Below are 18,473 nucleotides of genomic sequence, written 5' to 3' on the forward strand. Positions count from 1 at the left end.
CTGACCATGTCCCTCTGCGACTCCACAGGTAAACCTGGACTCCTACACACGAGAACACACCAAGGAGAATCTGCAGAGCATCACCCGAGGCTGCTTTGACTTGGCACAGAAACGTATCTTTGGGCTCATGGAGAAGGACTCTTACCCTCGCTTCCTCCGCTCTGACCTCTACCTGGACCTCATTAACCAGAAGAAGATGAGTCCCCCGCTCTAGGGACCACCAGTATCCAGCTCAGCGTTCGCACCAAGCGGAGCGGGCTCCCTGCCCACCCGCCTCCCTTCCCTGTGACGGAGGGGGCAAGTAAGCCCCCAGAGGCTGTGTCTCCAGACCAACAGATGGACATTTGAAATGGAGGCCTGGACTGAGAGAGACCCAGGCCACTACAGGAAGTAGGAGGACCAGCCGCATCAGGTCCTTAACGCCCTGGTACGAGGGGACCAAGGGCCCTAGCAGGTCAGGGCCCTGGAGGAGTCAGATCAGGAGCTGTGGCTCCCTGCTTTGGCGATATGGAGACTTCCCGCTGACCAAGTTCCTTTGAGAACTGGCTGAGGTGGGGACAGGAGACCCAGATCTGGGCTCTGGGTCCATCAGGGGGCTGGGGGGGTGCTGTTGGGCCTCACAGCTCAGACCTTGCCCCATTGAGTTTTATTTATTTAAATAGTAGTTGGATGCTTGGCACATGAACTGAAATAGGAGAGCCCTCACCCTGTCAGTTTTCTTAACTTACAAGTGCAATATCTTACCCAAGGCCTTGTAAAGGCCACCTGTAGGGGTGGTCACCATCCTATAGTTTCAGGGCATTTTTCCGGTCCCAGGAACCAGTGGTGGCAGTTGGGCCTTCTAGACTGACAAGGCCTTGGGGGGATGCTGCAGAAATCTGGCACTCCCCCTTCCCTGGGTGCCCAAGAGATCTGGGAAAGCATAGCGCCCTCTGGCCACACAGAAATGAGTGCTGAGGCAAATAAAAGGCCTGTGATATTCTCAGCAGTCTCTGTGTATTCCTGGTCTCTAGCCTTTGTGGGTGCCTGGGCCGGGAGGCCTGGGAAGTGCAAGGTCACCCCAATGGATACATCTTTCCTGCCACCACCTGCCGGCCACTCCAGGGGCCGTAGACACTGCTGCCCTGGGGAGGGCTGCTTCCTCTGCTGGCCCACGTGCTTCTGGGGGGTGGAGGGACTTGGCATCTTCCCTCCTTTCCCAAAAGAGGACAGTGAAGCAAGTCGGGTGACTTGGGTAAGGTCCTGAGGCAGCACCTAGCAGAGACAGTCTAACTAAAGCCTGATTGGCTGTAAAGGTTGTGTTCTTCTTGGCCCTATGGTGGCATCTCAGTGGGGTGGCTAGCTTTGTGACCTTCTGTCAGCTCCTCCGTTCCGCCCTGCCACCTCCTGCACTTTGAACGGCACATTCAGGTGTACCGAGATGGATGCTAGAGAGATGAATGGGGTCAGAGTCTCGGGTAGGATGGTAGCAGGCTTACAAGGCTTCTCTAACAGAACAAAGACCCGAAGAAGCGACAGGAAATAGGACTCCAGAGTTCCTCTGAGAACATGGGCCGTCCCTCTCCTTTGTGTCTTGGTTTCTTCTCCTGTGTAGCAAACCATACGTCTGTATAAAAAGCCTGGTACAAAGGAATACTCCAGAGTAGGACCTGGGCCTCTTGCCTAGAGTGGGCAGAGGAGGCCCCAGAGCCCAGAGCCAAGCTGATACCCAGGCAGGCCCTGATGCCCACACATACAGCCTCACAAGGCATGGTCCAGGATTGAGATTGCCTCTTGTGGGAGACTTAGACGAGTCTCAATAGAGCTGGTGCATAAGAATCTACACAATTCACTAGGACCAGCATTTCTCAACGTGTGCGTCGAGACCCCTTTGGTATCAAAGGACCCTTTTACAGGAGTTGTCTAAGTCCATCAAAAAACACAGGTATTTACAATTCACAACAGTAGCAAAATTACAGCTATGAAGCAGCAATGGAAACAATTTTATGGTTGGCGGTCACCACAACATGAGGAACTGTTGAACGGTCACTGCGTTAAGAAGGTTGAGAACCACTGCCCTAGATGTTTTTTCCTTGCCTGGAGTCATGGGCACGGGTCTGTCCACCAGGCAGCTGGGGTTGCAGAGGACATGGCCTGGCAGTCACTCTCTTCTCAGCCATGCTATGTCTGCACCCCGCTGCACAGGGAGAGGGTCAGAGCAAGTCATCTCCACCAGGAAGTTTGGGGGCTGAGCCATGCAGGACCCTTGGGGAGGGCCTGAGTTGGAGAGGGTCTGTAGTCCTACTCCTGTTGCAGACTTGGGGCTTCACTTGGCAGGAGTGGGTGAGCTGGGCACCTGACTTCTGCCCCTCTGCGGATGCTACACACGGGCCTGGCTGCGACGCTAGTTTCCTGCTTTGTCAGGGAAGCTCTGGCTAGCACCGTCAGGTGTGGCTGTTCTGTCTCCAAAGGTTCACGGGAAGTGGAATGATGCAGTTCCAGGTTTGAACCGTTGACGCTACTGACTTGCTCTAATGCTGGCCTGTCGCTATGGGGCCCCGAGCCTTATGATAGGGAAGACGTCGTGTACTTAGCTCTGGGGATGAAGGCCCAGTGAGCCAATGCATACAAAGGACTTGCCCTGGACCAGGCATGGAGCAGGGACTCCATATAGGTTGGAAGTCATTTTGCTGCCCCCAGGAGAGTGCTGAGTCTTGCTTCCCCAGGCCCCGGAAACCTAGCAGTAGGCCTAGCAAGTGAGCCCATTTGGCTTTGTAAACAGTAAAGGCCTTTCCCACCGTGGACCCTCATTAGGGCTGAACATTTGGGAAGCAGAGCTGTGTTTCTAGTTGAGAGCAAGGACATTTCTCAGGCTTCTTCCAGGCCTGAGCTGGAGGACCTGACACCTGAGGTCTAGGGAGGATTGCCAAGCCACTTCTTGTTTCTTCAAGTGGTTCAAAGCAGAGCTAGATCAGAGCTTAGGATGTCCACCCTGGCCTGACTCTCCCGTGACGACGTCTTGTGCTTGGAAAAGTGACTGGCCACACCCAGAGAATCACTGTCTTCTTTTTTGGGGGGTTTCGGGGATATAGCCATGAGCCAGACCCCTCTACCTTCCAAACCCCAAGTTGCCATGGAAACCAAAGTCCTGGAGAACAGAGTCAGGCAGATGGAATTCCCATTTCGGAAGGCCCCAGCGTTTCCGTGACTCATGCATGCCCTGGTTCCTTTGGCTGCAGAGTGTCTTCGGCTGTGTGGAGCAGCTGGAGGCTAGACTGGAGAGGCGCTGGGTTCTCCTGTCCTGGCCCCTCCTGGACTCTCAAAGGGGTGTTTGTATGTGTTTGGGCACACCCTCCTACCCCGTTAGGCTTTCATCCCCTCACCTATATAGGGTTGTTTAGGACTGCTCCTTGTCCAAGCAGTCTGGGCCGGGCAATGCAGGTCTCAGGCTGGGAAGGGCTTTTCTGAGCATCCTCTCACACAGTGAGGAAGACTGAGGCAAGCCAAGGCTCAGAGATACTTGGGAGTCAGCCTCCCAGGATTAGTCTTGGCTCTGCTCCCCCTAGTCCTGAACCTGTAAATGAGTCTCTTAGCCTCTCTGCCTCTGGGTGTATTGCATGCAGCTGTGCCAGTCATGAGCTGTGACGCCAAGCCAGCCTGTACGTATAGTCACCGTGGGGTGGTCCTGGCATGGGTACATGTTTCTTACATATAAGCTGTTTTATTGGCAATGGTATTTGGGCTCACAAGTGAATGACCCCGGGCCTGGGCTCTAACTTGGCCTGAGAGAATGGGCAGCTTTTCTTCTCAGGCCCCTGATTCTTGTGTAGCTAGCTGGAAGACATGATCAACATGTTCCCAGGAGTAAGCCAGAGGCATCCTGTCCCTGCATGGCTGCCCAGCCTTGGTCAGGCTGGGAGCAGCTGGGATCAGCTACAAGGGTGAGTAGGGAGGGCACAGCAGTTGCCACTCTACTGGGTCTCAGTTGGACTGCATGTGGGTGAGTCAAAGCCCTCTTGCTCAGACCACTATGTAAGCAACTTATTTTTCTGTGCTATCCTGGCCGGGGACATTCAGGGTCCCTAGCCTCCTCAGCCTGCAAGAAACCAGCTGGTGTAAGCTGCCATCCGTGGTCCTGAGCCCTTCCCTAGTTTTCTGCTTGCATTCTTTTCCTGACAAGGACTTAATTATTTCCTGAGGGGATGCTGGGAGGGCCTGGGAGCTTTTCAAAGGCTCCCAACTTCTGTCTGACCTGAGGATCCAGAAGCAGGCCTTTGGGTAGCCTGGGAGGGACTTTGGGCTCAGTGACTACCTGTAGGCTCTAAGATGCTAAGTCTCTGATAGACCTGTCTCCCAGCTCCATCCAGATATCAGGGTCAGACACAGCCAGGCCTGTTTCTTTCTTTTAGCTCTGGACCCTTACTTAAGCCACAGACCCTGGGACATACCTTGTTTGCTGTTGTCCTGCTTACAGTTGGCAACATCTGGCTTTGCCTGTCTCCTCCCTGGTTGGGTGAGTCAGGAGAAAGAAGTACCCAAACCTCCTGCCATGCGAGTGCCCCGGGGTGGGGAATCGCTAAAGAAAAGATGAGGGGCTATTTCAGGCCAGTTTAAAGAGAGGATGTTGTTGGTGGCAGACCAGCTCATAGATGAGAAGAATACTTCCCTCTGCACAGGCACACACTGAACACGGAGCGTGGCCCATGCCCCGTCTCTGCCCATCCGTCCTCCCAGCAGCCCAAGGCTGGAGCTAAGGACAACTTTTATTGCACAAAAGGGAAGAGAAGGGATGTGGGTGAGCGTGTTGCTGCTGGCAGGCACGAGACCCCAGTCCTCAATTCCCCAAACCTACCTTACACAGAGCTGGGGTGGGGCTGGAGCAGAGAAGACCCTAGAGGAGGCAGCTCAGTCTTTAGCCCTCTGGAAGACACGGGGAAGATGGAGAGATGAACAGGACCAAAGTGTCACCAAGCCTTTAGGTCTGTGTCTAGGGCTTGCTTTTTCTCCCAAGTCCTCCTGCGCCAGTGGCTGGTTCCATCCGAGGAGTTCAGTCCACTCCAGGCCAGGACCAGAGTGGCTAGGAACTGGCCCTCTGGATGCTGGTGGACCTGGGTTGAGTCATGTTCATGTACTTCTGTACTGTGTGGCCTTAGGCAAGTGCCATCACCTCTCTGAACCCCTGATCCCTCGTTTATGAAGAGAAAGTGATCCTAGGTCTCTACGCATGAGAACGGGTGTGAGACTTGTGCAGACCAGCTGATGCTCTGTGTCAGTCGCCGCTAAGGGACTTTGCGTACGTGGTGTCCCTGCCTGGATGCATGTCACCCTGTGCCTTAGTGTAGCAATGATGATGGCACAGTTAATATGGGTGGAGGTTTAACTTGCCCGGCTTTTCTGCTCAGTGAAGAGTCGCCATTCTAGCTGCTATCAAAAGGTATCATGGAGCCAGACTCAGGATCCAAAACACCCACTTAGTTGTCTAGACTTGAACAAGTTGCTACCTTTTCCTGGCCTCAGTTTACCCTTTTGTATATGGGGATGGTGCTGAACCTGCATCCAAAGGCAGCAGTGACCCTAAGTTAAGAGCGCACACTGGGGAAGTTCTGGCAATTAAAAACTCATGAGTTCTCTAATTTCTCAGTAGGAAAAGGGGGCACAGAAGCTGAGCATGGTGTGCACATGCCACCCTGGAAGTGGAGGCAGGGACTGTCAGGAGATCAAGGTCAGCCTCAGCTACAGAGTGGTTTCAGGGCTAGACTGGACTACATGAAGCCTTTTCAAAAAATGAACAAGCAAGCAAGCAAGCAAGCAAGCAAGCAAGCAAGCAAGCAAGCAAGCAAGCAAGCAAGCAAGCAAGCACAGCTCCAAACCCTCAAACCGTACAAAACTTGAGGCACAGAGTCTGCCCTGCCCACGGGTAAGAGGAGTCAGGTGTGATGGCTCTGGGTGTGTGTCCCATGCTCTTGGCAAGGGTCTTCAAGGCTGTACTCCACCCTTCAAGCCCTACTTCTGAAGCTCACTTTAGTTGTCACCTCCCCAGGATGCCTTCCTGGGTTATAACACTGACTACAAAAGGCCCTGCTGTCCGCTCACAGAGTGCCTGGTATCTTTCCATCCTCACCTGCCATAGGTTGTAACTGCCTGTCCCTATGGGTTCACTTTGTCACTATCTCTCCCTCTCAACAGTAAAGTCCCCATCTGTCCCCATCCGTCCCCATCTGTCCCACTCCTCCCTACATCCTCAGGCTTATCCTAGTGTCTGACATGTGACCAGTGCTTTAGTCAGCGTCTAATGGCTGGGCACATGGCTCCGCATGTGGGCTGAGGACAAGCTTAAGCTAAAAAGCCACCGTGGGAGACAGCTTGTCTTGAAAGCATAGGAACCTGGGTTTAGCACTCATGTCAAAAATTGAGTGTAGCGGTGCATGCTGGTCATCCCAGAACTGGGGAGGCAGAGGCGGAGGCAGGCAGATCCTAGGGCTTGCTGGCCAGTTCCAGGTCAGTGAGAGATGATCTCAAGGACTAAGATGACCAACACGTAGGGAATGGCACCTGAGGTTGACCATGGCCTCCCCTAGCTCACATTCACAGGAACCTCCACCCCTCTGCAGATAAAGCTTGAGTTCTGCTGTGAGTTACAGAAGCACAAGACAAAAAGGAAGATCTCTCAAGCAGAAAGCAAACAGGCATGCCCGCAGCCCAGGGCTGCCATGCAGCTTCCACGAGCATCAGTGTGCCCAAGTGCCTTTTCTTTGTTGCTTTGCATCATAAAGATGCAGCTCCCACCACCCAGCTAAAATGTCTGCTAGAGCTCTAGACATCAGGGAGAGGTGAGGGGGCTGTGGAAAACAGGCAAAAGGCAAGAGCCAGTCATCTCTCAGAAGGTGCCCCAGATTGTCCCAGGCCATCCCTGACCTTAGTCACGTGGTCCCACTGAGTTATAAGGGAGGCTGGAAGTATGGGATTTGTCTAGATAGCAATATGGCCAGTTAAAAAAACAAAACAAAACAAAACAAAACAAAACAAAACAACAAAACAAAACAAAACAAAAGAGGTTTTATTACTTTGGGACTCTGAAGTAACCTATGGGTAGAACAGATTTTGAGGGACAAGCAGCTGTCTGCCACTCACCAATGGCAGCCACCTATTCTCTTTAGGGAAGTGGATATTTATCAGTCAGCTACCAATGACATGTTGCAAAACAAACTGCCCCAAGATAGGGGTTTTTAGCCACTGTTTCTTCTCCCCTGTGCTCTGCATGTAGCTGTAGTCAGATGACCCCAAAGGAGCTGGGTGGGCTGGCTTCCTACCATGGCTGGACACAGATCTACTTCTGTGACCTGGCCCTCCAACATACGAGCCAGTGTTTGTCTTCCTGGGAAAGTTCCCACTGTCATGAAAGCAAGGTTTTATTTTAAATTTTGAGGTTCTGAAATAATTATATATTTACAGGAACTGGCAAAAATAGCACAGAGAAGTCACGTGTACCCTTCACCTAGTACCTCCCGGAAAGGACATCTTACATGATTATAGACCAGCATCCAAAATGGAAACTGGCATTGTATAGCATGTGTGCAGTTTGATGTCAGTTTGTCACAAGTGTAGATTTGTGGAACCACTACCACAATGAAACTGCAATGACACAATGACAGAACAATTCTGTCACCACAAAGAGCTCCCTCCAATGCCTTTTATAGCCACACACCCCCACCACCACCTCACCAGCAACCACCAATTTGTGTTCCATCTGTATAATTTTGTCATTTCGAGAAGGTTACACGAATGGAATCAGGCTGTGTGTGACATTTGAGGTCCTGGTTTTCATTCACTACAACGTCTTTGAGATGGGTACAGGCTGTTGCTGGATCAGCTAATTAGGTCTTCTTATCCCTGGGTAGTAGCTCATGGTGTGGATGTACCACAGCCTGTTATTCGCCTGTTGAGGGACATTTGACTGTTCTTAGTGTCTGGCTAGTCCATCCAAAGCCACTACAAGAAGTCCTGTGGAGTTATATGAGGCTGACATTCCCCATTTCTCTGGGAAGATGGCCAGAAATGAAATTTCTGGGGCCTATGGTCAGTGTAGGTTTATAAAAGACTGACAAACTATTGTATACAGTGGCAGCCCCATACCGTGTAAGATTAATTCTCTGCCCTTGGCAGCAGGTGATGTTGCTCTGCACCTTAACTTTGTCTTTGCTGCTCTGGCACACATGCAGTCGTATGGTGTTAGTGTCAGTTCCCATTTTTCTAAGGACAAACTGGTGATACTGCCCATTGCTTTGTACACTCACCCACCACTTGTATGCCCTCTCTGCTGAGATGCCAATTGCTTCGTACACTCCCTGCCACTTGCATGCCCTCTCTGGTGAAATGCCCATTTCCTGATTAGATTGTTTACTTCAGGGCTTATTAGTTTAATCTTATTTTTTAAAGGCAGAGTACACAATAATGGCTTTCATTATGACATATTCATAAACGTGGACCTTTATATTTTGTTCATATCTCATTCTCTCTTGTATCCCTTCCCTGGAGAGTATATTGCATATTCTACGTGTGTTCTTTGTTGAATATATCACCAGCAAACAATTGCTGGTTCATTCTCTTAACTCTGTCTTTTGCAAAAGCTGTTAGTTTTCATGGAGCCCAATTTATTATTATTTTTTAAATGGATTGTGATCCTGGTGTTAGACCTAACAACTTTTCTCTGGGATGCACAGCTCTAAATTTTTCTCTAATGCTTTTTTCCCCCCTAAAAGTCTTATTGTTTAAAAATTATCTTTATGTACGTATATTCATGTGTGCGACTCTCTATGGGTGTTTGTGCAAATTCATGCAGGTGTCTGCAGAGGGCATTGGGGCGGGGGTTATAGGTGGTGTAGCCAATGTGTAGATGCTGGGAACCAAACTCTGGTCCTCTGGAAGAACACCAAGGCTCTCAACCACTGATTCATCCTTCTAGCTCCCTAAAAGTCTCATAGGTCTGTGTTGGATTCTATGATCCATTCTGAGCTGGCCCTTGAACGCTCTATATTTAGTTAAGCTTAATCTTTTATGCACTTTCTCCAGCACTGTTAGTTGAAAAGACTCCGTCCTATTGGGTTGCTTAAGGAAAGGAACCCAGCTTTAGAAGGCTATCCACCTACAACAAACAATTCAGTAATTGGGGGCGTGTGTGCTTGCTTTCGTTTTAGTGTTTTCAGAGTTGTACAGGTACTGTTACAATCAGCTTCAGAACAGTCTCATCATTTCCAAAAAACGCCTTCCTACCCACTAGGAGCTCGTTCCCTCCCTTGGTCTACCCTCTAATCTGTTCTGTCTCTGCAATTTGCCTACGCTGGACATTTCATGTGGATGTAATCACCCACTCTGTGGCCTCCTCCACATGCCCTGATGGTTTCTGGCTCAGAGTGTCGTGGCATGTCAGCTCTGAGTTTCTTTTCATTATCTAATAACCTCCATTGTCTACAACCACACTTCACACACCACACTGGGCTTCTCTACTCCTTCATGGATGCCTGCGGGTATTTCTGTTGTTGTTGTTGTTTGTGTTTTGTTTTTGGAGAGCAATGCCATGATAAACATCGTTTGTGTAGTCACGTTTTTCAGCTCCCTTGAGGATGTGCTTAGCTGTGGAGTGGCTGAGTGAACTCTGTGTTTAGCCTCGGGAGGCACCTTCATGCCTCAGCAGCTACTACTCCCACCTCAGTGTGTGGGATTTCAGTTTCTCTCCATCTTCATCTACACTTGTCCCCATGGCTTTCTGCAGATGACAGCCTCCTGAGTGTGTGTCAGGCCACCGGGTTGCTTGTGTACCCTGCAGGAATCTGAGGCTCTGTTCTACTGGCCTACTTTTGAGCTCTCTGCTCTGTGGCTCAGGTTTCTACCCTTCAGTCAACACCACACAGCCTTGACTGACAGACCACACTCAGTCTGGGGACTGGGCACAGTGATTCTTCTTTCTTGCTTTCTTCTTTATTTTGTGTGTGGTATTTGTGTAGATGTGTTCCTGTGTGTCTACGTGAACACGTACATATGGAGGTCACAGGACAGTGTTGGCCTCAACCTTATTTTTTGAGACAGAATTTTTCACTAAAACTAGAGATCACTAATTCATCTGAGTGCCCAGCAAGTCTCAGGGATCCACTTGTTTCTACCACCCCAACAGTGAGCCAACAGTGAGATTACAGGTACATGGCACTGTGTTTCGTTATTTATGTGGGTGCTGGCAATCAAATTCCAGTTCTCAGGCTTGTGTAGTAAGCATTTTTTTTTCCATTTTTTATTAGGTATTTAACTCATTTACATTTCCAATGCTATACCAAAAGTCCCCCATATCCACCCACCCCCACTCCCCTGCCCACCCACTCCCCCTTTTTGGCCCTGGTATTCCCCTGTACTGGGGCATATAAAGTTTGCAAGTCCAATGGGCCTCTCTTTCCAGTGATGGCCGACTAGGCCATCTTTTGATATATATGCAGCTAGAGTCAAGAGCTCCGGGGTACTGATTAGCTCATAATGTTGTTCCACCTATAGGGTTGCAGATCCCTTTAGCTCCTTGGCTACTTTCTCTGGCTCCTCCATTGGGAGCCCTATGATCCATCCATTAGCTGACTGTGAGCATCCACTTCTGTGTTTGCTGGGCCCCGGCATAGTCTCACAAGAGACAGCTACATCTGCGTCCTTTCAATAAAATCTTGCTAGTGTATGCAATGGTGTCAGCGTTTGGATGCTGATTATGGGGTGGATCCCTGGCTATGGCAGTCTCTACATGGTCCATCCTTTCATCTCAGCTCCAAACTCCGTCTCTGTAACTCCTTCCATGGGTGTTTTGTTCCCAAATCTAAGGAGGGGCATAGTGTCCACACTTCAGTCTTCATTCTCCTTGAGTTTCATGTGTTTAGCAAATTATATCTTATATCTTGGGTATCCTAGGTTTGGGGCTAATATCCACTTATCAGTGAATACATATTGTGTGAGTTTCTTTGTGAATGTGTTACCTCACTCAGGATGATGCCCTCCAGGTCCATCCATTTGGCTAGGAATTTCATAAATTCATTCTTTTTAATAGCTGAGTAGTACTCCATTGTGTAGATGTACCACATTTTCTGTATCCATTCCTCTGTTGAGGGGCATCTGGGTTCCTTCCAGCTTCTGGCTATTATAAATAAGGCTGCTATGAACATAGTGGAGCATGTGTCCTTCTTACCAGTTGGGGCATCTTCTGGATATATGCCCAGGAGAGGTATTGCTGGATCCTCCGGTAGTACTATGTCCAGTTTTCTGAGGAACCGCCAGACTGATTTCCAGAGTGGTTGTACAAGCCTGCACTCCCACCAACAATGGAGGAGTGTTCCTCTTTCTCCACATCCTCGCCAGCATCTGCTGTCACCTGAATTTTTGATCTTAGCCATTCTGACTGGTGTGAGGTGGAATCTCAGGGTTGTTTTGATTTGCATTTCCCTGATGATTAAGGATGTTGAACATTTTTTCAAGTGCTTCTCTGTCATTCGGTATTCCTCAGGTGAGAATTCTTTGTTCAGTTCTGAGCCCCATTTTTTAATGGGGTTATTTGATTTTCTGAAGTCCACCTTCTTGAGTTCTTTATATATGTTGGATATTAGTCCCCTATCTGATTTAGGATAGGTAAAGATCCTTTCCCAATCTGTTGGTGGTCTTTTTGTCTTATTGACGGTGTCTTTTGCCTTGCAGAAACTTTGGAGTTTCATTAGGTCCCATTTGTCGATTCTCGATCTTACAGCACAAGCCATTGCTGTTCTGTTCAGGAATTTTTCCCCTGTGCCCATATCTTCAAGGCTTTTCCCCACTTTCTCCTCTATAAGTTTCAGTGTCTCTGGTTTTATGTGAAGTTCCTTGATCCACTTAGATTTGACCTTAGTACAAGGAGATAAGTATGGATCGATTCGCATTCTTCTACACGATAACAACCAGTTGTGCCAGCACCAATTGTTGAAAATGCTGTCTTTCTTCCACTGGATGGTTTTAGCTCCCTTGTCGAAGATCAAGTGACCATAGGTGTGTGGGTTCATTTCTGGATCTTCAATTCTATTCCATTGGTCTACTTGTCTGTCTCTATACCAGTACCATGCAGTTTTTATCACAATTGCTCTGTAGTAAAGCTTTAGGTCTGGCATGGTGATTCCGCCAGAAGTTCTTTTATCCTTGAGAAGACTTTTTGCTATCCTAGGTTTTTTGTTATTCCAGACAAATTTGCAAATTGCTCCTTCCAATTCGTTGAAGAATTGAGTTGGAATTTTGATGGGGATTGCATTGAATCTGTAGATTGCTTTTGGCAAGATAGCCATTTTTACAATGTTGATCCTGCCAATCCATGAGCATGGGAGATCTTTCCATCTTCTGAGATCTTCTTTAATTTCTTTCTTCAGAGATTTGAAGTTTTTATCATACAGATCTTTCACCTCCTTAGTTAGAGTCACGCCAAGATATTTTATATTATTTGTGACTATTGAGAAGGGTGTTGTTTCCCTAATTTCTTTCTCAGCCTGTTTATTCTTTGTATAGAGAAAGGCCATTGACTTGTTTGAGTTTATTTTATATCCAGCTACTTCACCGAAGCTGTTTATCAGGTTTAGGAGTTCTCTGGTAGAATTTTTAGGGTCACTTATATATACTATCATATCATCTGCAAAAAGTGATATTTTGACTTCCTCTTTTCCAATTTGTATCCCCTTGATCTCCTTTTGTTGTCGAATTGCTCTGGCTAATACTTCAAGTACTATGTTGAAAAGGTAGGGAGAAAGTGGGCAGCCTTGTCTAGTCCCTGATTTTAGTGGGATTGCTTCCAGCTTCTCTCCATTTACTTTGATGTTGGCTACTGGTTTGCTGTAGATTGCTTTTATCATGTTTAGGTATGGGCCTTGAATTTCTGATCTTTCCAAAACTTTTATCATGAATGGGTGTTGGATCTTGTCAAATGCTTTTTCTGCATCTAACGAGATGATCATGTGGTTTTTGTCTTTGAGTTTGTTTATATAATGGATTACATTGATGGATTTTCGTATATTAAACCATCCCTGCATCCCTGGAATAAAACCTACTTGGTCAGGATGGATGATTGCTTTAATGTGTTCTTGGATTCGGTTAGCGAGAATTTTATTGAGGATTTTTGCATCGATATTCATAAGAGAAATTGGTCTGAAGTTCTCAATCTTTGTTGGATCTTTCTGTGGTTTAGGTATCAGAGTAATAGTGGCTTCATAAAATGAGTTGGGTAGAGTACCTTCTACTTCTATTTTGTGAAATAGTTTGTGCAGAATTGGAATTAGATCTTCTTTGAAGGTCTGATAGAACTCTGCACTAAACCCATCTGGTCCTGGGCTTTTTTTTTGGTTGGGAGACTATTAATAACTGCTTCTATTTCTTTAGGTGATATGGGACTGTTTAGATGGTCAACTTGATCCTGATTCAACTTTGGTACCTGGTATCTGTCCAGAAATTTGTCCATTTCGTCCAGGTTTTCCAGTTTTGTTGAGTATAGCCTTTTGTAGAAGGATCTGATGGTGTTTTGGATTTCTTCAGGATCTGTTGTTATGTCTCCCTTTTCATTTCTGATTTTGTTAATTAGGATTTTGTCCCTGTGCCCTTTAGTGAGTCTAGCTAAGGGTTTATCTATCTTGTTGATTTTCTCAAAGAACCAACTCCTCGTTTGGTTAATTCTTTGAATAGTTCTTCTTGTTTCCACTTGGTTGATTTCACCCCTGAGTTTGATTATTTCCTGCCGTCTACTCCTCTTGGGTGAATTTGCTTCCTTTTTTTCTAGGGCTTTTAGATGTGTTGTCAAGCTGCTAGTATGTGCTGTCTCCCGTTTCTTCTTGGAGGCACTCAGCGCTATGAGTTTCCCTCTTAGAAATGCTTTCATTGTGTCCCATAGGTTTGGGTACGTTGTGGCTTCATTTTCATTAAACTCTAAAAAGTCTTTAATTTCTTTCTTTATTCCTTCCTTGACCAAGGTATCATTGAGAAGAGTGTTATTCAGTTTCCACGTGAATGTTGGCTTTCCATTATTTATGTTGTTATTGAAGATCAGTCTTAGGCCATGGTGGTCTGATAGGATACATGGGACAATTTCAATATTTTTGTATCTATTGAGGCCTGTTTTGTGACCAATTATATGGTCAATTTTGGAGAAGGTCCCGTGAGGTGCTGAGAAGAAGGTATATCCTTTTGTTTTAGGATAAAATGTTCTGTAGATATCTGTCAGGTCCATTTGTTTCATAACTTCTGTTAGTTTCACTGTGTCCCTGTTTAGTTTCTGTTTCCACGATCTGTCCTTTGAAGAAAGTGGTGTGTTGAAGTCTCCCACTATTATTGTGTGAGGTGCAATGTATGCTTTGAGCTTTACTAAAGTGTCTCTAATGAATGTGGCTGCCCTTGCATTTGGTGCGTAGATATTCAGAATTGAGAGTTCCTCTTGGAGGATTTTACCTTTGATGAGTATGAAGTGTCCCTCCTTGTCTTTTTTGATAACTTTGGGTTGGAAGTCGATTTTATCCGATATTAAAATGGCTACTCCAGCTTGTTTCTTCAGTCCATTTGCTTGGAAAATTGTTTTCCAGCCTTTCACTCTGAGGTAGTGTCTGTCTTTTTCCCTGAGATGGGTTTCCTGTAAGCAGCAGAATGTTGGGTCCTGTTTGTGTAGCCAGTCTGTTAGTCTATGTCTTTTTATTGGGGAATTGAGTCCATTGATATTAAGAGATATTAAGGAAAAGTAATTGTTGCTCCCTTTTATTTTTGTTGTTAGAGTTGGCATTCTGTTCTTGTGGCTGTCTTCTTTTTGGTTTGTTGAATGATTACTTTCTTGGTTGTTCTAGGGCGTGATTTCCGTCCTTGTATTGCTTCTTTTCTGTTATTATCCTTTGAAGGGCTGGATTCGTGGAAAGATATTGTGTGAACTTGGTTTTGTCGTGGAATACTTTGGTTTCTCCATCTATGGTAATTGAGAGTTTGGCCGGGTATAGTAGCCTGGGCTGGCATTTGTGTTCTCTTAGTGTCTGTATAACATCTGTCCAGGCTCTTCTGGCTTTCATAGTCTCTGGTGAAAAGTCTGGTGTAATTCTGATAGGCCTTCCTTTATATGTTACTTGACCTTTCTCCCTTACTGCTTTTAATATTCTATCTTTATTTAGTGCATTTGTTGTTCTGATTATTATGTGTCGGGAGGAATTTCTTTTCTGGTCCAGTCTATTTGGAGTTCTGTATGCTTCTTGTATGATCATGGGCATCTCTTTTTTTATGTTTGGGAAGTTTTCTTCTATTATTTTGTTGAAGATATTAGCTGGCCCTTTAAGTTGAAAATCTTCATTCTCATCAATTCCTATTATCCGTAGGTTTGGTCTTCTCATTGTGTCCTGGATTACCTGGATGTTTTGAGTTAGGATCCTTTTGCATTTTGTATTTTCTTTGACTGTTGTGTCGATGTTCTCTATGGAATCTTCTGCACCTGAGATTCTCTCTTCCATTTCTTGTATTCTGTTGCTGATGCTCGCATCTATGGTTCCAGATCTCTTTCCTAGGGTTTCTATCTCCAGCGTTGCCTCGCTTTGGGTTTTCTTTATTGTGTCTACTTCCCCTTTTAGCTCTAGTATGGTTTTGTTCATTTCCATCACCTGTTTGGCTGTGTTTTCCTGCTTTTCTTTAAGAGCCTGTAACTCTTTAGCAGTGCTCTCCTGTAAATCTTTAAGTGACTTATGAAAGTCCTTCTTGATGTCCTCTATCATCATCATGAGAAATGTTTTTAAATCTGGGTCTAGATTTTCGGTTGTGTTGGGGTGCCCAGGACTAGGTGGGGTGGGAGTGCTGCGTTCTGATGATGGTGAGTGGTCTTGATTTCTGTTAGTAGGATTCTTACGTTTGCCTTTCGCCATCTGGTAATCTCTGAAGCTAGCTGTTTTAGTTGTCACTGTTAAGAGCTTGTTCTTCAGGTGACTCTGTTAGCCTCTATGAGCAGACCTGGAGGGTAGCACTCTCCTTAGTTTCAGTGGGCAGAGTATTCTCTGCAGGCAAGCTCTCTTCTTGCAAGGCAGGTACCCAGATATCTGGTGTTCGAACCAGACTCCTGGCAGGAGTTGTGTTCCACTCACTAGAGGTCTTAGGATCACGTGTGGAATCCTGTGTGGGCCCTTGCGGGTGTCAGGCGACTCAGCTGGCAAGGTAGCCGGGGCTCGAGTGGAGTGGAAGGGGTTTGTTCCCCAGATCAAGCCCGGGTAGCCTGCTTCCCTATGTACCGCAGTCTCAAGTTCCGCGCGATTGGATTGGGGTAGGCGCTGTGTTCCACTCACCAGAGGTCTTAGGGTCCCGTGGGGAGTCCCGTGTGGGCCCTTGCGGGTGTTGGGCAAGACTCTGCTGTCAAGGTAGCCCGGGGCTCGAGTCTCGAGTCGAGCGGAAGGGACTTGTGCCCCAGATCAGGCCCGGGTAGCCTGCTTCCCTATGTACCGCAGTCTCGAGTTCCGCGCGATTGGATTGGGGCAGGCACTGTGGTCCACTCACCAGAGGTCTTAGGGTCCCGTGGGGAGTCCCGTGTGGACCCTTGCGGGTGTTGGGCAAGACTCTGCTGGCAAGGTAGCCCGGGGCTCGAGTCTCGAGTCGAGCGGAAGGGACTTGTGCCCCAGATCAGGCCCGGGTAGCCTGCTTCCCTATGTACCGCAGTCTCGAGTTCCGCGCGATTGGATTGGGGCAGGCACTGTGATCCACTCACCAGAGGTCTTAGGGTCCCGTGGGGAGTCCTGTGTGGACCCTTGCGGGTGTTGGGCAAGACTCTGCTGGCAAGGTAGCCCGGGGCTCGAGTCACGAGTCGAGCGGAAGGGACTTGTGCCCCAGCGTGTAGTAAGCATTTAAGAGATTATCTTGTGCTTTACTGACTGGGCCATTTTATAACTATTCATCCATTCATTCATTCATTCATTCATTATTTTGAGACAAAGTTTCATATAGCCCAGGCTGATCTAGGACTCACTATACAGCTGAGGATAACCTCAAAGTTCCAGCCTTTGTGCCTCCATCTGAGATTGCAGGAATGCACCCATGCTTAGTATGTGCAGTCTTGGGGACCAAACTCAGGGCTTCATGCATGCTAGGTAATTATTTTCTTTTGTAAAACTAGTTTAGCCATTCTGGTTGCCTTACTAACTGGGGGATGCTCTTGTCTAATACATAGAACCCTTGTGAGATCTTGGTAGTAATCGCTTGGGAACTACAATTTGGTCTGTGTGCTGTGGAGGATGCCTCACTCCATGAGCATGGTATGTCTCTCCATTATGTCAGACTCCTTCTATGCCTGTCAGCATCTGGGGCTTTTCCACATGCAAATCCCATAGGCATTCTATTACTTTTTTTACTCAGCCCAGCTTTCTTTGTTTCTGTGAATAAACACCATGACTTAGGGAGGAAAGAGTTTATTTCATTTTATAGCTTATAATCCAACATCCAAGGAACTCAGGCAGGAACTCAGGGCAGGAACTTGGAAGCAAGAACTGGCAAAGTCCATGGAGGAATACTGTCTACTGGCTTGCTTTTTAGCTCAGGTTTAGTGACCTTTCTTGTACCACCAAGGCCCACCTGTCTAGGGATGGCACCAGCCACAGTGGGCTGAACCCCCTCATTTAGCAATCTGAAATCAAGAAAATGCTCCAAGACATGTCCTCAGGCCAATCTGATCAAGGCAATCCCCCAGTCTAGGCTCCCATAGATAATTCTGGGCCATGGGAAGTCCACAGCTAAAGCTAAGTGGGACACACCCCACCCATTTCCTCCCCCCCAAAAAAACCCACAAAAATATTTTAGAAGCCCCCCAACCTCCAGATGCTTTGGGTTTTCCTAAACAGTCATGCAAACAGAGACAATTTAACTTGTTTCTTTCAGATCTGGCTGCCTTTGTTAACACAAGCTCTTATCTAATCTTTCACCACTAAATAGAGCAACTGTAGCTCTTGTAGATGATCATTGTTTACACGGAGATTATTTTGTGCTAGGAAAGTCACGCACAAAGTATGTACATGTGCATGCCTCTGTTTGCGTGTGTATACAAATGCACAAACACATCATGCATGTATACGTACATGAGTATGTGTGTGAGAGCAAGCCTGTGTGTATTTGATATAAGTGTATGTGTGTGAGGAAGCCTGTGTGTATTTGATGCAAGTGTGTGTAAGCAAGCCTGTGTGTATTTGATGTAAGTGTATGTGTGTGAGCAAGCCTGTGTGTATTTGATGCAAGTGTGTGTGAGCAAGCCTGTGTGTATTTGATGCAAGTGTGTGTGAGCAAGCCTGTGTGTATTTGATGTAAGTGTATGTGTGTGAGCAAGCCTGTGTGCATTTGATGTACGTGCACGTGTGTGAAGGTGAGTGCAGGGTCATTTGGAAGTCAGACGACAGTCCTCACATTCCACTTGTTTGAGGCAAGGTCTCTTGTTTGGCACTGTAAGTTTCAGGCTAGCTGATCCTTGAGTTTTGATGGAT

At 47.1% G+C, this 18,473-nt stretch overlaps 1 protein-coding gene across 12 annotated transcripts in view; it reads left to right on the forward strand.

Moving 5' to 3' along the window:
- Positions 1-988, forward strand: part of Rgs3 (regulator of G-protein signaling 3) — a 143,185-nt gene extending 142,197 nt beyond the window's left edge. For all 12 annotated transcript variants that reach the window (XM_017320307.1, XM_006538057.3, XM_006538058.4 and 9 more), the window contains one exon: positions 29-988. In XM_017320307.1, coding sequence (XP_017175796.1) covers positions 29-214 — 186 coding nt within the window. In that variant the 3' untranslated portion in view covers positions 215-988. The remainder of the gene's footprint in view (positions 1-28) is intronic.
- The last annotated feature ends 17,485 nt before the right edge of the window (positions 989-18,473 follow it).

Source organism: Mus musculus, chromosome 4 (genome assembly GCF_000001635.26).
Source record: "Mus musculus strain C57BL/6J chromosome 4, GRCm38.p6 C57BL/6J".
Taxonomy (NCBI): domain Eukaryota; kingdom Metazoa; phylum Chordata; class Mammalia; order Rodentia; family Muridae; genus Mus; species Mus musculus.